At 44.8% G+C, this 17,474-nt stretch overlaps 1 protein-coding gene across 1 annotated transcript; it reads right to left on the reverse strand.

Annotated features, from left to right (window-relative positions):
- Positions 1-210: 210 nt before the first annotated feature.
- Positions 211-6,232, reverse strand: kctd13 (potassium channel tetramerization domain containing 13). The gene is made up of 7 exons (XM_077212245.1): positions 6,038-6,232; positions 4,320-4,596; positions 3,637-3,806; positions 3,401-3,487; positions 2,203-2,255; positions 1,542-1,737; positions 211-1,452 (listed from the first exon to the last, which is right to left on the reverse strand). The coding sequence occupies exons 2-7, from the start codon at positions 4,558-4,560 to the stop codon at positions 1,207-1,209; spliced, it is 993 nt and encodes a 330-aa protein (XP_077068360.1). The 5' UTR covers positions 4,561-4,596; positions 6,038-6,232; the 3' UTR covers positions 211-1,206.
- Positions 6,233-17,474: the final 11,242 nt, after the last annotated feature.

The raw sequence follows: 17,474 nt of genomic DNA on the forward strand, positions 1-17,474 counted from the left end.
AAACAGATACTTTTTCTACGATTGATTTAGGGTTTTCTTTTAATGTTTACTTACTAAATAAGTAATTTAATATTTGCACATTTATTATTTTCATCCTTTATCTGGTATGAATAGGTAATTTTGACACTATTATGATCGACTGTTTTTAAGGTGTAATTCTTTGGAATATTTTTTTAAGACAAAACCAAAATAACTTCAAAAACACAAGGATTTTACCAAAAAACATTTTTATTGAAAATGTTAATGGAACATTAATTCAATTTGGTTACAATTCCAAGACAATATTTGGACGGCATTCCACATGATAATTTAATTGGCAGAATTAAGGAGGTGTTTTTTTGGTCTAGGACAGTGGTGCATACATTTATGGCTTACATTGGTCAATAAAACATTGTTTTGTGAAGTGGTTTGTAACTTAGTGGTAACTACTGTCATCATGCCAGGTGCCATCTTTGTCTAGAAATGATTTTGAATTCAATTATAACATCGTTTAGTGCAAGAAGTATTTCAATCCTACTGATGCGTCTAACCCATTGCTGTTTTAGAGTGTATTCAGTGATATCATGTTAGAAACTACAGTGAACATTTTTTTAAACAATAACAATATTAGTTTTAGAAATATTGTTTAACATGCCCATCCAAATTTTACGTACCAATCGTGAGGCACAGTTGTGTAAAATTATTTACCTGTTAAGCTTTCTATCTGTGTTACAAAAAGGATGTTTAAAACTGGACCCCCTGCTATCAATAACAAGCAACAACAAGCTGCGCAAATTTGGTCAGTTTCCCACATGACGCCTCCATGTACCTCTCGTCATTCTCAACACCTCAAGTCAGCACACATCACAGTTTACTATTAAACACTGAAAGATAAACTTTCACATGGCCCATACAAACAAATCAGAACATTAAAAAAAACACAACTTGTTTCACATTGAAACTTGAAAGTGAAAATTCTGGACAATAAATTAACCAAATAATAAATTACATTTAAAAAAAAAATGAAAAGAGATAAATGTCAATTTATCTCACAGAAAAATAAACAAAACTGTGCCACACTGTGGCAACTTCAGTATTATTTCTAAACTAGCCCCCACCCCTCCCATTTCAGTGCAGTATTAAACATACCAAAGTTGTCTTTCTTTTCTCAACCAATCTTTCCATTTTTCACATGCATGATTCAGTACATCTTTGTACCATTCTGATTCAGTCTTTGTAGACAGTCTGCTGTCCGTGACCCCTTTCATCATGCATAATATGCCTCCGAACATGGATACGCCTCACCCGCCTATCCCCGCCCCCTACACCCGCCCCTTCCTCCTCCGACTGGCCCACACCTGGTGACGAGACGCCCCCTGACTCTAGCAGGGCCATGCCTCCCGAACCGCGCCCATTTTCATAGATCAAAATGTTGAGCGTCTCCTCAAAGATACGAGCTTCTGGAAACTCAACCTATGTGAACGGATGAAAAAAAAAAAAAATGAAGTGAGAAAACAGACATATATGCACACAGACAAGAGAGTTTAATTCCCATTGCTCACTTTGGTCTGCTTCTTCTCAGTGGCATAAACAATGGAGGTGCAGCAGACTTCAGCAATCTTACGTCCCTCGCCATAGAAAGACCAGCAGCATATCTCATCTCCCAACACATCTTTAATAAACAGCACTCTGCCATTAAAGCGCAGCCCCAGCTTATCGAACAGCTCGATGTTCTTCAGAAGGTTATCATCAGAGTTGCTGAGGGAACAAAGGGCCATTTTACATAGAAAAAGGCACCTCTCACTCACATTTACATTTATGAAACTGGCAGATGCTTTGATCCAAAGCGAGTAAGCGACTTACATTGTATTCAAGCTATACATTTTTATAATTCATGCATCCCCTTGAAATCGAACCTACGACCTTTGTTTTGCTAATGCCATGCTCTACTGTTTGACATACAGGAACAGTTATGCATTTAAAATCATTTTGACCTACAGTCACCAGGCATAATTACAAGGTGTCATTGAGCTATATAATTTTGCCAAAAAGCGAGGTGTGCGTATGACAACAATAATTCATTTAGAATAGGTGAATAAGTCACAATCACATTCTCGTATATATGCTTTCTGAAACGAGAATGTGGTATGCTCAGAGTAAACATTGTTCTTTTTGAAATAGCAGAAGAAGAAGAATGAGCAGAAGAATGAGGGCTGAATGTACCTGGTATAGGAGTATTTATTGTTTCCTCTGTTGTTCTGCAGTTTCACCACTGGCTGCAATGAGGAAAAGATTATTCATGAAACAAAGACCACTTTTTTCCCCAATACTGTACGCCCATACACCATACTGTATGCAGCAGAAGGGTTTTATTTGGATCCTTAAAGGCCAGAATACACGACACCATGATTAAGAAAACATGTTTTGTATTAGAAGTTTTCTGAAATGTTATACTTAAATATACAAATTATGCATTTTCCAATTCAATATGCTCTAATTTGCATACATTACCAGAACAGAAATCTGAACATTGGATAAAGCCAGGTTCAAAATTATTTTTTAATTTTTTGCCACATAAGAGTTAAAGGTTTTTATAGAGGGGATTTTGGCTCTCTTTTTTATCACTCCATAAATCAGAAAGTACTGTCAACAGGCAGAATAAAAATCACCATTTTTTTTTAGGAATAAAAGGATATATAAATCAGGCAAATGATATATGAACAAACCCCTCTGTAAAATCCTTCAGAATATAGATAGGAATAAATCAAGAAAGTTTGGTGTATGTAAGTCCTACTTAAAGTGGAGATTTCAGGCTCAGTTCATGAGGGAAAATAAAACTCATTTTGAGAAAATGGCCTTTAAATATATGTGTTGTAATTGAAATCTGCAGATCCGAATCGATAAAGAGTAATAAAATAATGTGTATATTATGGAGGTTTTCTGTCCTCTAGTCAAGTAAAATATCCCAAAATATCGAAATTAATCAGTGCATGAAAAAACAAGTGTTTTAAATCAGAACGGATTTAAAACACAAGGCATCATGCATTTGGCAACTTTGTAAATGGTTACTGAACACAACAAACTCACACAGAAACATGCGCCTCATTGCTAGGAGATGCATGACAAATGATAAAAATACGTTAGAAAAATATATAATAAAATAAAGATTCTGATATCCTCTTACTGGAGGACGGTCTGTGAAGTGCATGTGCCCATGATTTTCTTTACATGATTTTCTTTAAAATCAGTCTGACTGCCCATAATATGCAGACTGGCTCGGACTTTTAGCAGCAAGCATTGACTCCTCTAGACAGCAAATCTGAGGAAAAGCAGTATAGTGTATTCCAGCCCTAAGAGATCACATTTTTCATGTGTTATTTTCGTCAGAGGAGAAGTAAATATTAAGCCTCTGTTATCTCACCTTCCTACAGGTGGCTATCATTCTCTGTTCCTCTTTGGCTGAAGTGATCATAGGAATGTGACAACCCCTGCAGACATCCCTGCGTTTCTGCATCAACATCAAAAAAGCCAGAGTAAGTGTCAACAGCTGTCAAACCCCTTCCTTGGCTCAAAGAAGCATTTCAATTCTATGCAGGCATATGCTTCTTTGAACCAACACTAAATGGACAGAAACACAAGCCCAGTGGATCCTCTAACCTGTAATGTGGTGAGGCAGTGTTGTACAAGACCCTGGAGCCTGTAGTATTGCGCCTCTTGCAACACTTCCTCCAGCTCCCGTGTGCTCTCCGGCAAAGGAACTGTCCCGTCCCGCAGGAAGTTCAGCACCAGTGAAAAGTGTCTCCCACATCTGTCTAGCACCACCCAGCCTTAAAAGATGAGTGAAGACACATTATATGTACACATCTGTTCTAGTTTCTGCATCTATAAGATTTTTTTTTTTAAGAAATAAAGTGACAGTAAAGAAATGTATAATGTTACAAAATATATCTATTAGTGAGCATTAAGGCCCGTTCACACCAAGGGCGATAACTATAATTTTTTTTTTTTTTAATAATAGAGTCCCCACCACAACTATAACGATAATGGCACAGAGAAACAATATTGTTGGAATCACTTTCAGAATGATTTTGTCCTGTTGATAAATGATAAAAACATTGACAGCCGATCAGAATCCATTCTGCTTTAAGAGCTTGTGTCAACTAAACTGCAGCACGTGTTTAAAATAAACAGAACAATATTGTCCGCTGGTGTGGGCGCTAATATAGTGATAGTTATTATTATAGTTATCGTTCTTGGTTAAGAGACTTCTTTTCAAAAACACGAGAAAAAAAAACTCTTTTGAAAGGTTGTGTACAACATATTCTCATGCTTATTCTTACCCTCAGAGTCTATGGAGACCTCAGTGCTCCCATCACAAATACTCCTGAGCAGACTGTCCTCCTTGCTGAGCGTCTGGACGGTGGTGTAGTGGAGAGTTCCCCCCACATTGAGCTTCACATACTTACTCCCCGCCAGGCTCCTGTCAGCCTTTCCTTCCCCAACATGGCTGGAGAACGATGGGGCAGAACCGGACACAGTCACCACATTCCCACCGGACGAACCAGATGCCTCAGCAGACATCAGGGGAGTAGAAATCAAATACTGCTTATTTATTGCCTAAAAATAAAAAGAACACAAATACACAGCAGACAGAGTTTCAAACCTGAATACTTCATAATTGTTTATTCACCCTCATGTCAATCCAAACCTGTTTGATTTTCTTACATCTATGGAACACACAAGGAGAGTTTCTAAAGAATATTCACGTTTCCATTCATTTAAAGAAATTGAATGAGAACTGGGGCTGTCAATCACCAAAGGTTTTAAAGCAGCACAAATGCAATCCACAAGAATCATGTAGCCTACTATATTCCAAGAACTCTAAAGCCATACAGTAGCTTTATGTGAGAAACAGAACACAATTTAGGACATTTTTGATTAAAAAATCTCCCCTAGCTCTCTCTGGCAACACGGGTGTTCATGAAAGTATGTTCAATTTATGAACAAATTGTCCTTTATTAGTTCATCTAGTTCACAAAACTGGTCTGAACACTTTGTTCACAAATGGGACTGATCATTTTGTTGTTCAACTAGAGCAGTCACCATCCCACTGGAGGGGAGGGCACATTTTTCAGTTAATAGCGTCTGTTCATATGATTTCAAAATGACCATATGGCTTCAAAGGAATACAGCACACAAGTGGATATGGATACTTTAATAATGCTTTTTAACATTTCGAAGCTTGACAGCTCCAGCCCTTCTAAATATAGAATTAATAAATGTTATTTACTTAAAGAGTTATTTCTTTTACTATTTGTTTAAAAGAGTAAATGAGTTAGAATATCTTTTTTTTTTTACTATTTGTATAAAAAGCCAAAGCATTCCATCAAAACAATCTCCGGTGTTTGCTCACAAGATTTCACATATGTACAAAAGACAAAATTTTATGAGGGCAAAATAAACCAATAAATGTTGTGACACATCTTCAAAGATATGTAAGTTGACATTACAACATTAAGTGTGCACACCTCATGTTTTGACAACAACCACTGAAACTATTTCAGAGCACATGTAACAAAGAAAACATACAGAACGCAGCAAAAACATAAAATCTGATACATAAAGCAATGCATTTAGCATCTGTCAAAGAGCATCCGATGATCGATCTCACTGGGTCTAAAACCATATCCCTAAAAACATAAGTGAATAACACCCGTTTAGCAATAGTCTGGAGGTTTGTGATTGTGAATATCTGTCCACTCCACTGAGGAGGCCACAGATGTGTTTCTGTACTGATATCAGAGGAATTGGACAGAATTAGGTCAACACATTCAGTAAGATCTTAACTCCAGCTGAGAGATCTCGCTAATCCTCGTCTAGACCACACCAAAATTGTTTCCCACCATTCACTAGTCATTTACAACTTGACAACTGACAGTTCAAGGGAAACACATGTACAGAATCTGACTAGTGAGCATGATGTATGTGTATTATATTGATAAGCTTATTAGCTCTTGAGCTAGCTCTTGAACGAGCTGTCAACGAGCAAAACACTTACCGAGCTGGGTCCCAAAATATGAGGTCCACAAAATATAAAGTAATCGCTACGGACTGTTACATCTATAACAGTAAACCTGAAATGATTTTTCAACAAATCATAATTTCCTCTGTTGTCTCGCAGCACGACTGTTCTCTTCCTCTTTCTAGCTTTTTGTGGGTTGACAATGGCTGCTTACCCACCCTCGCGAGGAGTGTCTTTCGTTGACTGATTGGTCCAAATCAACGTCTGTCAAGCGAGTTGGCCCCGCCCCCTGTAACGGCCTACAGCAAAGCTGTTTGAGTTGCTGTTTCAAGTGTAAGAAAAAATATTTGCAGCATTTTACCATTTTTCCTAAGTGTCATTGATGTACATGTGAAACGGCAGCTTCATGTAACGCAAAATAAATATGATCTGTATTCTTCTGACTTCTGGACACCCCAGTCCAGAACACATATTTATCTTCATTTGGCTCAGCATCGTTGCTGAAATGGTAGGCTACTTTCAATGCACACATTCATGTTAAATAAATACATAAATCATGATTGCTTAATAAGCTTTGCACCATTAAGCTGGCTTTATGAGTTCATACTGAATTTCGAGCTGGTGTGTTAAGAAAGAAAGTTTCTGTGTATTCAGTGCATGAGTCCTGCTCATCATCGTCATCCTCAGCAGGCCATATCAGTTTGTAGCAATCTTGATGCTGCTGAAAGTAGGCAAAGTATCTGCATTACTGCATGCATCATTTCACCTGTCAATTAATCATGGTTGATTCCAGAATTATTATTATTATTTTACTAAAGTTATTTGTAATAATATGGTTTCCCTTTAACATGTATTTTAAGGGCATCTTTAAATTATGCACCATTTATCACCTGCAATTCCATCGTGTGAGATGGCCTTATAGCCCTATATATAAACATATCAAGATGCTGTGTATTCCGTGGTTGCTGAGTTTTTATCCTGACATAATTAGTTACTTTTTGTCAAAGTTGAGTTGATGTTGAGTTTATATTATTCTTCATACTATAGCTACATAATAGCTTGATTAGTCACACGAAAGTAATCAGAATCAATATTGACAGTGCGACCAAGACAATATTTCACCAAGAACAGAGACATGATGTGTAAAACACTGCATCAGAATGGCATTATTACATAAAGAATTGGTATTAAATGTTTTGATTGTAAAGTTTAACATCAACTCAGTGGTGTAACATTATTTAGGCCTAATATATGAAATTTCAATCCAATCACGTTAACACCAGCTCGAAATTCAGTATGAATGTCAGTCATCCTTAGTCAGCCAAATGGTGCAAACTCAGCTTATTAAGCAATCAGGATTCATTTATTTATTTAACATATATATGTGCATTAAAAGTACCATTTCGGCAACGATGCTGAGCCAAATGAAGATAAAGATGTGTTCTGGACTGGCGTGTTTATTGAATCAATCAGATAAGAGTAAAACGAGAGTAACCGAGAAGCTCATTTGATTGGCTACATGAAGAAGGTGGACCCGCCCTCCTCTTCTCGTTTGCAAAACTCAATGTGCCAAAACTGTAAGCGCAGCTAAAAGAAAGACGCCACTGTAGAAATCGACTCGGTTACTAACGTAACCTCGGTTCCCTGAGAGGAGGGAACGAGTATTGCGTAAGTAGCTTACGCTATGGGAAAACTCCTTTTCTCGAGAATATTGAAGTCTTTATGTAAAACGCATTGCAGCTGCACAGCTGACAGCAATGAACGAAGGCAGCTCGGTCATTGGCTGTGCTGCGGCAACTTGCTCGAACCAATGACGGGGCGACTCTGAATGCGCGACCGATGAGCGCGCTTCGCGCCCGCGCGCGTCAGAGCCCGCCAAGATGGGCGTGGCCAAGAGCTATATATTGGGCGCCCCGTCATGAGAGTTCTTTAGGTTAAAACGACTGAAGCGAACTAACCAAGCACAAGCACGGCAGCTTACGCAATACTCGTTCCCTCCTCTCAGGGAACCGAGGTTACGTTAGTAACCGAGTCGTTCCCTTTCGAGAGGTCTCTCCTATTGCGTAAGTAGCTTACGCTATGGGAACACCATGCAAAACGCCGTGCGTGCTGAACTTCGCCTTATGATAGCCAGAGGCAGGTGCCTGAGCTAAAAAAGCAAAGTTATCATCCAACTAGCCGGCAGAGGCGAGCTTTATATGTGGGAAAGAATACAGAGCGGCTAGAAGGCGCTCAGTGTGACACAAGCACATACATAATCTAGATACGAACTCGTAGTTCAACTAGCATCATGCTGATAGTACATTGGAATGCAGTGTCGGGACCTGTAGGTTGTAGAACCTGATAAATGTGGACGGTGAGGCCCAGCCTGCCGCCGCACAAATATCCTCGATCGGTATCCCGCTCGACCATGCCCAGGAAGAAGCCACACTCCTGGTGGAGTGTGCTTTGACTCCCCAGGGGCATTGAAGTCCCTTAGCTTCATAAGCCAGCGCTATAGCTTCAACTATCCAGTGAGAGATTCTCTGCTTTGAAACGGCGGAACCTTTCGTACGGCCGCCAAAGCATACAAACAGTTGTTCTGTCTGTCTGAATAGGGCAGAACGCTCCAAATACACTCTGAGAGCCCTAACGGGGCAGAGTAGATTAGCGTCGTGTTCGTCTGCTGGGGACGATAGCGCAGTTAGGGAGATAACCTGTGCTCTGAAGGGAGTGGTGAGCACTTTAGGAATATACCCATGTTTCGGTCTAAGGACGACCCTGCAGTCGTTAGGTCCGAATTCTAGGCAGGCAGCGCTTGTCGAAAGCGCGTGCAGGTCGCCCACTCTCTTGACCGAGGCGAGTGCCAGCAAGAGCGCAGTCTTGAGCGAGAGCTGTTTAAGGTGCACGGTTCGGAGTGGTTCGAACGGAGGCCCTTTAAGAGCGTCTAGGACAGTAGCTAGGTCCCAGATCGGCACTGAGGGGGGGCGTGAAGGGTTCATCCTCCTAGCGCCCCTTAGGAAACGAATAATTAGGTCGTTTCTTCCCAATGGACGTTCCATTACAGGGTCGTGTGATGCTGTGATGGCCGCCACATATACTTTGAGCGTGGAGGGGGCGCGGCCCGCCTCCAGAAGCCCTTGTAGAAAAGCGAGTACGTTCGTAATCTCGCATGTTTCAGGGTTCAGGCCCTTGGCATTACACCAGACACTGAACACTTTCCATTTCTGGGCATATAAGCGTCTCGTGGAGGGCGCCCGCGCCTCAGCGATGGTTTTTAGTGCTCCGCTCGTGAGGTTCCTGGGAACCCGTTGAGGGGCCATGCATGAAGGGCCCACAGATCGGGGCGGGGATGAAATATCATCCCGTTGGCCTGACTGAGGAGGTCTGGCCTCAGTGGAATCGGCCGTGGTGCAGATTGCATTTGCATCAGATCTGGAAACCATGTTTGGTTCTTCCAGAGTGGGGCTATCAGCAGCACTGCGTCTTTCTCCTCTCTGACCCGACTGATGACCTGCGGTAGCATCGCGATCGGGGGAAAGGCATATAAGGGACGGCTCGGCCAGCTCTGGGCGAGCGCATCCATGCTTTTCGTGAAGAAAAGAGGGCAGTGCGCGTTCTCCTTGGAGGCGAAGAGGTCGATCTCCGCTTTGCCAAAGGTTTTCCATAACCAGTGAATCGTCAGCGGGTTGAGAGCCCATTCTCCTGGGAGAATTTTGTCTCTGGATAGCATGTCCGCCCCCTGGTTCAGGGCACCTGGCACATGCGCTGCTCTCAGCGAGCGCAAGTTGTGCTGGGACCATAAAATGAGTCTCCTGGCCATTGAATGCATGGAGCTCGACCTGAGTCCACCCTGGCGATTTATGTACGATACTACCGTCATGTTGTCCGTTCGGACCAAGACGTGTTCGTTTCTCAGCTGTGGGAGCAGGGCTCTGAGAGCCAAAGCGACCGCTTTCATTTCCAGACAGTTTATGTGTAGGCGCTTCTCCGGGTTTGACCAAAAGCCGGAGACAGGCCTGCCCTCGTAAAGGGCCCCCCAACCTATTTTGGAGGCATCTGTCGTTATCATCTTTCTCCTTGTGTTCACACCCAGACTCACGCCTGACTGGTACCAGTCGGCGGCTTTCCAGTGCGTCAGGGCTTTTATACAGCCGTGGTTCGCTCTGATTAAAAGGTGGCCCGAACGCCACGCGTGAGTAGGGACGCGGCTCTTGAGCCAGCGTTGGAGAGGGCGCATATGCAACAATCCTAGCTGGAGTACGGCCGATGCTGAGGCCATGAGACCGAGCATCCTCTGAAACCGCTTGACGGGGGCGAGCGCGCCCGCCCTGAATGATGTTGCAAGGCGCCGGATGGTGAGCGCGCGCTCTGATGAGAGACGCGCTGTCATTTGCATCGAGTCTAGAACTATTCCCAGGAAAGAAATCCTCTGGCTGGGAGATAGTATGCTTTTTGCAAAATTGATTCTTAGACCCAGGCATTCTAAATGGCTGATAATCCAAGATCTGTGTGTTATTAACTGACTCTCTGATTGTGCTAGAATCAGCCAATCGTCGAGATAATTCAGTATTCGCACTCCCCTTCGCCTTAGGGGGGAAAGTGCTGCATCCATACATTTCGTGAATGTACGGGGAGCCAGGGACAGGCCGAACGGAAGTACTGTGTACTGGTACGACTGTCCCTCGAAAGCGAATCTCAGAAACGGCCTGTGATGAGGCGCTATTGGAATGTGAAAGTAAGCATCTTTCAGATCCACTGAGAGAAACCAATCTCCTGGGCGTACTTGCGCGAGGATATGCTTGGTTGTTAACATTCTGAACGAGCGAATCATTAGTGCTTTGTTCAGGTGTCTGAGATCTAGGATGGGGCGGAGACCGCCATCCTTTTTCGGGACGAGAAAATAGCGGCTGTAAAAACCTGCCTCGCTCAGAGAGGGGGGAACAGTTTCCACAGCGCCCTTTTCTATTAGTTTGCGCACCTCGGTGCGTAGAACATGTGAGCATTCTTTTCTCACTTTCGTCTCGACCACAGTCGTAAAACGTGGTGGTCTGCGAGCGAACTGGAGCGAGTATCCGTGCTTTACTATATTCAATACCCATTTCGGCATATCTGGAATATTTTCCCATGCCGCTGCGTGTACAGATATGGGCTGAATACAGGCTAGGGGCGGGCCGCTGTGACGCAGGGACCCGGCCAGCGAATCGCCTGAGCTCATAGCTCTCAGAGGCGCGGGCGCGCGCTGAGCAGCTGAGTGAATGGGCGCGTGTGTGATTACAGCAGCGCGCGCTGTGTCTGTAAAACTCGCAGCCTGGGCTGGGGTTGTGTTTGACACTGTAAGGACAGTGTTTATAAGTGGGGGTGCATAAACAGTGGTAGGCACACGCGTCACTTTTATAATGTTTCCCGCTTTTACTGGGGATGAATTTATAACTGTGTGAACAGTGCTTGTGTGTAGTGGTGCGTACATGACCGTAGGCACGTGATCTACATTCATGGGGTGCGCAGCTTGAGCTGGGAATGAATTTGGCACTGTTTTGACAGTATCTGGGAATGCACACCTTGTGGACATGTGAACCCTTAGTGACACAGGCAGAAAAAGACTCTTTTTGTGTTTTCTGTGCGTCGGCGTAAAAACGGCGTTTGTTTGCAGGTGAGCGAGCTCTGTGACTGGCCCATTGACTGCTGTATGAACATATCCAGCCGCCTGTAAGGGGACTGGGTAATGCTTGAGCTTTTGCAGAGAGAGTGGTCCGGCTTTTGCGAGACACGCACTCTCTCTTTTCATTCTTGTGGCTAGGACGGCTTTCGAGGCTCGGGGTTCAGCACAATCTTGGGCCGAGGACCCCGTCGCTCAGAAGGCGGCTTGCGGTTGTGAGAGCGCGAGCGGCGTCGAGCGTCAGCCTGAGGCGCGGGCTGAGAGGCGGTGGGGGCTGTTCTAGCCCGCTGCGGCTGCGGCGGCCTCTGTCTGCTCTGCGATGAGCTGGAGCGCTTGGGCAGGAAATGCCGCATAGCTTGTGAAGCATTCTGGGCCTCAGTGAAGCGTTCGGCGAAACCCTTAACCGCCGGTCCAAACAGCCCGCTGGTGGAGATAGGCGCGTCGAGAAATGGCGCCTTATCCGCGTCCTTCATCTCAGTCAGAGTCAACCACAGATGGCGCTCGAGAACAGTCAAATTAGCCATGGCACGGCCGATAGACTGGGCGGTGGCCTTCGTGGCTCGCAGGGCTATGTCAGTCGCGCTGCGTAGGTCCTTAAAGGCTTCGGGTTCGGGGCCAGACTCGTCCATAGAGCGGAGAAGCTTGGCTTGGAACACTTGAAGTACCGCCATAGAGTGAAGCGCTGATGCAGCTTGGCCGGCGGCGGCGTAGGCGCGACCGGCGAGAGCTGAAGTAGTGCGGCAGGGCTTCGAGGGGTGGGAAGCTTTGGCTTTCCATCCGGTGGTGGAGGGCGGGCAGAGATGATTGGCCACGGCCTCCTCGAGGGGCTGTGTTCCCTCGTAGCCTCTTTCCTTTGCGCCGTCCACAGAGGAGAGCGAGGAAGAAAAAGAAGGCTTTAGGCGCGCAGAGTGGGGGGCTTTCCACGACTTGGTGAGTTCGTCGTGAACTTCCGGGAAGAAGGGAGAAGGCCTTTGCCGAGGGGCCTGCTGGCGCCCCTGCAGAAACCACTCATCCAGTCGGCTCCGGGTTGGTTCTTCGGGAGAAGACCAATCGAGCCCGAGGTCTTCCACGGCCTTAGAGAGAACGCGGATAATCTCGCTATCCATGGTGGAGCCCCCGCTCGCGCTAGCTAGCGTCGACGGGGCGGGGTCGAGAGTGGAGCCCGGCCAGTCGTCCGATGCAGCGTCGATTGACAAGCTGTCATCCATTCCCCCGTCATCCTCGGACGCGCCGAAAGTCACAAGGCCCACCGCTCTGCTAGAGGGGTGTGGGTCCGGCTGGGTGAACTGAACCGGCGGTGGGGAAGGCAAGAGCGGCGGTGAAGCACGCGGAGACTGGCTCGGCGTGACGTCACTGAGCTCAGGTTCAGGAAGCCTCTGTGAGCGGCGCTTTTTCTTAGTGCGCGTCTCGAACAGAGGGATGGCGGCGATGGGCTCGCTCACGGCGAAAGCGGCGAGGCGAGCCCGCAGTGCGGAGAGACCCAGGTCGTCACATTCGGGGCATCCGCCCTTGGTCAAAGCAGCTTCTGCGTGGTCCCGGCCCAGGCAGCGAGCGCAGATGATGTGACGATCCCCGTCCGGGAGAAGGTCTCTGCACGACGCGCAGGAAGGCATTTGAAACAACGCCTTGGAAAATTTGCTCTTTTACAAGTGTCGCAGAGCGAACAGATGTAAATACTTGCGTGAGCAGTACGCCGGATGGCTCAGTAGGATCGCGTTAGAAGGCGGCTGAAGGTGCCGACGTCCTCGTAGCAAATCCCGCTGGTATGCTTTTCGACGGCGAAGCTTCAATAATCCGGAGGATCCAGCGAAGAAGGTGTTCGCTGAAGGAGATTAAATCTAAAGAACTCTCATGACGGGGCGCCCAATATATAGCTCTTGGCCACGCCCATCTTGGCGGGCTCTGACGCGCGTGGGCGCGAAGCGCGCGGGCGCGAAGCGCGCTCATTGGTCGCGCATTCAGAGTCGCCCCGTCATTGGTTCGAGCAAGTTGCCGCAGCACAGCCAATGACCGAGCTGCCTTCGTTCATTGCTGTCAGCTGTGCAGCTGCAATGCGTTTTACATAAAGACTTCAATATTCTCGAGAAAAGGAGTTTTCCCATAGCGTAAGCTACTTACGCAATAGGAGAGACCTCTCGAAAGGGAACGGGTTATTTCGGGAATTTTTTTGCCGCATGTGCACAACAAGTCATTTAGACATTTACAACAGTTTATTTTTTTACACAAAGGTTGATTTTATGCGATCAATCTGTTTAGCAGTTCCTGACTCTGTTGTTTTCTGTTGCAAATTGCTGTTCGCAGGCTTAGTGCTTTTGGCCGTATTTGTGCGGGGGGAAAACGTGCCAAAAGTGTAAGCGCGGAAAAATGTATGAAGAATTCAGATCCTATTTATTTTGTGTAGGCACGAAGCAGCAATTTCACAATATATGAATTACGCTTATGAATAACAGTTAAATTAAGCAAATCTTTTTTTCTTACACTTGAAAGGCGATTTACACCTTTCCAAATCTTTTCTTGCACACACACATTTTATTTACGCTTGCAATCTTATGTACACTTTCACAAATCTTACCCTGCGCATGCGATTCTTTATGGCATCATATAGGCCTTCCCAAACTGTTCCCACAAGGTTGAAAGCATAGTATTGTCCAAAATGTAATTGTATGCTGAAGCATTAAGTAAGGGGCCTAGCCAAGCTCTGAAAAATAACCCCTCCCTCCATCAAACTTTTCAGTTGGCACAATGCAGTCAGGCAGGTAATGTTCAGCTTATGGCATCCGCATAAAACTAGACTGCCAAACAGAAGCACGATTTGTCACTCCACAACATGTTTCCCCTGATCCAGAGTCTAGTGGTGGCGTGCTTTGCACCTCTGCATCTGATGCTTGGGTTTGTACTTGGTGAGGTGAGGCTTGCATGCAGCTGCTCGGCCATGGAAACCCATTCCATGAAGCTCCCGCCGCACAGTTTTTGTGCTGATATTAATGCCAATCTAGATTTGGAACTCTTCATCTATGGAATCAGCAGAGTATTGGCGACTTTTATGCACCGTGCAGCGCACCTCAGTACTCAGTGACCCCGCTCTGTGACTTCAAGTGGTCTTCCACTTCATGGCTGAGTTGGTGCTGTTTATAAACACTTACCGTTCACTTACCGTTGAATGTGGAATATCTAGCAGGGATGAAATTTCACGAAGTGAATTATTGCAAAGGTGGCATCCTATCACATAACCACAGTTGAATTCACCTTGCTCTTTAGAACGACCCAAAACTGTTTGTAAATGCAGACTGCATGGCTAGGTGCTTGATTTTATTAACGTGACAATGGGTCTGATTTAAACACCTGAATGAAAAAATTAAGTGGTGTGTCCCAATACTTTTGTCCAATTTGTATTATGTTAGATATGATATATGTGTGTGTTAGTGCTTTCAAATCGATTAATCGCATCTAAGATCAAAGTTTTTGCTTATATTATGTACGTTTATATATATATATATATATATATATATAATATATATATATATATATATATATATGTGTGTGTGTGTGTGTGTGTGTGTGTGTGTGTGTGTGTGTGTGTGTGTGTGTGTGTGTGTGTGTGTGTGTGTGTGTGTCACAATCCCGGACTCCGCAACCTCTCTCTCTGGCCAGCAGAGGGCGACCTCGCCCGAATATTGACTCTCACTCGCACTACATTTCCCATAAGCTTAATTTATGACTCTGATCACCAAGCCCAGCAGCAGCCCATCTACCAGGCTATTTATCTGCACCACGCGCAGCACTCAATGCGAAGTTTTGTTTTGTTTTGCTTTTGTGAACACTACCGAGCGTTATAACCCAGTGCCTGCCTGACCGTTTCTCGAGCCCTTCAGCGTCGGACTTCTCCTTGCCTACGTTACCTCTGCTTGGTTCACGGACTCTGCCTGTTCTCTGTCTGCCCTGATCTTCAGCCCGGTATTAGACCTCGATTTAGCCTTGTCTCCAGTGCTGTCTTTGCTGTCTCCTGTCTGACTACTCTTTTAATAAACAACACGCTGCAAATGGATCTCTCTGAGTCTGGTGATTCACAACAATATATGTGTGTGTGTATAAATATACATATACAGGTCCTTCTCAAAAAATTAGCATATTGTGGTAAAGTTAATTATTTTACATAATGTAATGATAAAAATTAAACTTTCATATATTTTAGATTCATTGCACACCAACTGAAATATTTCAGGTCTTTTATTGTTTTAATACTGATGATTTTGGCATACAGCTCATGAAAACCCACAATTCCTATCTAAAAAAATTAGCATATCATAAAAAGGGTCTCTAAACGAGCTATTAACCTAATCATCTGAATCAACTAATTAACTCTAAACACCTGCAAAAGATTCCTGAGGCTTTTAAAAACTCCCAGCCTGTTTCATTACTCAAAACCGCAATCATGGGTAAGACTGCCGACCTGACTGCTGTCCAGAAGGCCATCATTGACACACTCAAGCAAGAGGGTTAGACACAGAAAGAAATTTCTGAACAAATAGGCTGTTCCCAGAGTGCTGTATCAAGGAACCTCAGTGGGAAGTCTGTGGGAAGGAATAAGTGTGGCAAAAAACGCTGCACAACGAGAAGAGGTGACCGGACCCTGAGGAAGATTGTGGAGAAGGACCGATTCCAGACCTTGGGGGACCTGCGGAAGCAGTGGACTGAGTCTGGAGTAGAAACATCCAGAGCCACCGTGCACAGGCGTGTGCAGGAAATGGGCTACAGGTGCCGCATTCCCCAGGTCAAGCCACTTTTGAACCAGAAACAGCGGCAGAAGCGCCTGACCTGGGCTACAGAGAAGCAGCACTGGACTGTTGCTCAGTGGTTCAAAGTACTTTTTTCGGATGAAAGCAAATTTTGCATGTCATTCGGAAATCAAGGTGCCAGAATCTGGAGGAAGACTGGGGAGAAGGAAATGCCAAAATGCCTGAAGTCCAGTGTCAAGTACCTACAGTCAGTGACGGTCTGGGGTGCCATGTCGGCTGCTGGTGTTGGTCCACTGTGTTTTATAAAGGGCAGGGTCAATCCAGCTAGCTATCAGGAGATTTTGGAGCACTTCATGCTTCCATCTGCTGAAAAGCTTTATGGAGATGAAGATTTCATTTTTCGGCACGACCTGGCACCTGCTCACAGTGCCAAAACCACTGGTAAATGGTTTACTGACCATGGTATTACTGTGCTCAATTGGCCTGCCAACTCTCCTGACCTGAACCCCATAGAGAATCTGTGGGATATTGTGAAGAGAAAGTTGAGAGACGCAAGACCCAACACTCTGGATGAGCTTAAGGCCGCTATCGAAGCATCCTGGGCCTCCATAACACCTCAGCAGTGCCACAGGCTGACACCCTTCATGCCACGCCGCATTGAAGCAGTCATTTCTGTAGGGCTGAAACGATTCCTCGAGTTACTCGATTACAAAACTTCCACGAGGCAAAAACTCTGCCTCGAAGCCTCGTTAAATTCCTATGACGCGCACTATACGGGCGCAGGGATATGATTGTTTCACAGGACCGTTTATTCACACTGACCTGTTCAGGAAGCATATATTTTGAATTTAGTTGGCACGATGGCGGAGAATATGTAAATAAACGGCAGAAATTGTCTAAAGTGTGGGATCATTACACACTTAATTCACTTAATACACTTAACTCGCTGAAACAAGATAACGTAGTCTAAGCCTATTGATGTTCGCTGATTTTAATCCCATACTTTATTTGTAGTGATGTCGTGATGCGGTTTGACTAGATATGATTTTAAGCTTTGATGACATTTTTAAGTAGTAAACGTAACTATCACGTTCAATTA

Source organism: Siphateles boraxobius, unplaced genomic scaffold, assembly GCF_051911475.1.
Source record: "Siphateles boraxobius isolate OS27281-9 unplaced genomic scaffold, OSU_SipBor_1 66, whole genome shotgun sequence".
NCBI lineage: Eukaryota > Metazoa > Chordata > Actinopteri > Cypriniformes > Leuciscidae > Siphateles > Siphateles boraxobius.

What these genes read in the sequence shown, in the direction of transcription:
- kctd13 (XM_077212245.1), bottom strand. Translation starts at nt 4,560, where the DNA reads ATGTCTGCTGAGGCATCTGGTTCGTCCGGTGGGAATGTGGTGACTGTG. An exon ending in GGTCTCCATAGACTCTGAGG is followed by an intron (nt 3,807 to 4,319) that starts GTAAGAATAAGC and finishes TCATCTTTTAAG; the next exon opens with GCTGGGTGGTGCTAGACAGA. An exon ending in TGATAGCCACCTGTAGGAAG is followed by an intron (nt 2,256 to 3,400) that starts GTGAGATAACAG and finishes TCCTCATTGCAG; the next exon opens with CCAGTGGTGAAACTGCAGAA.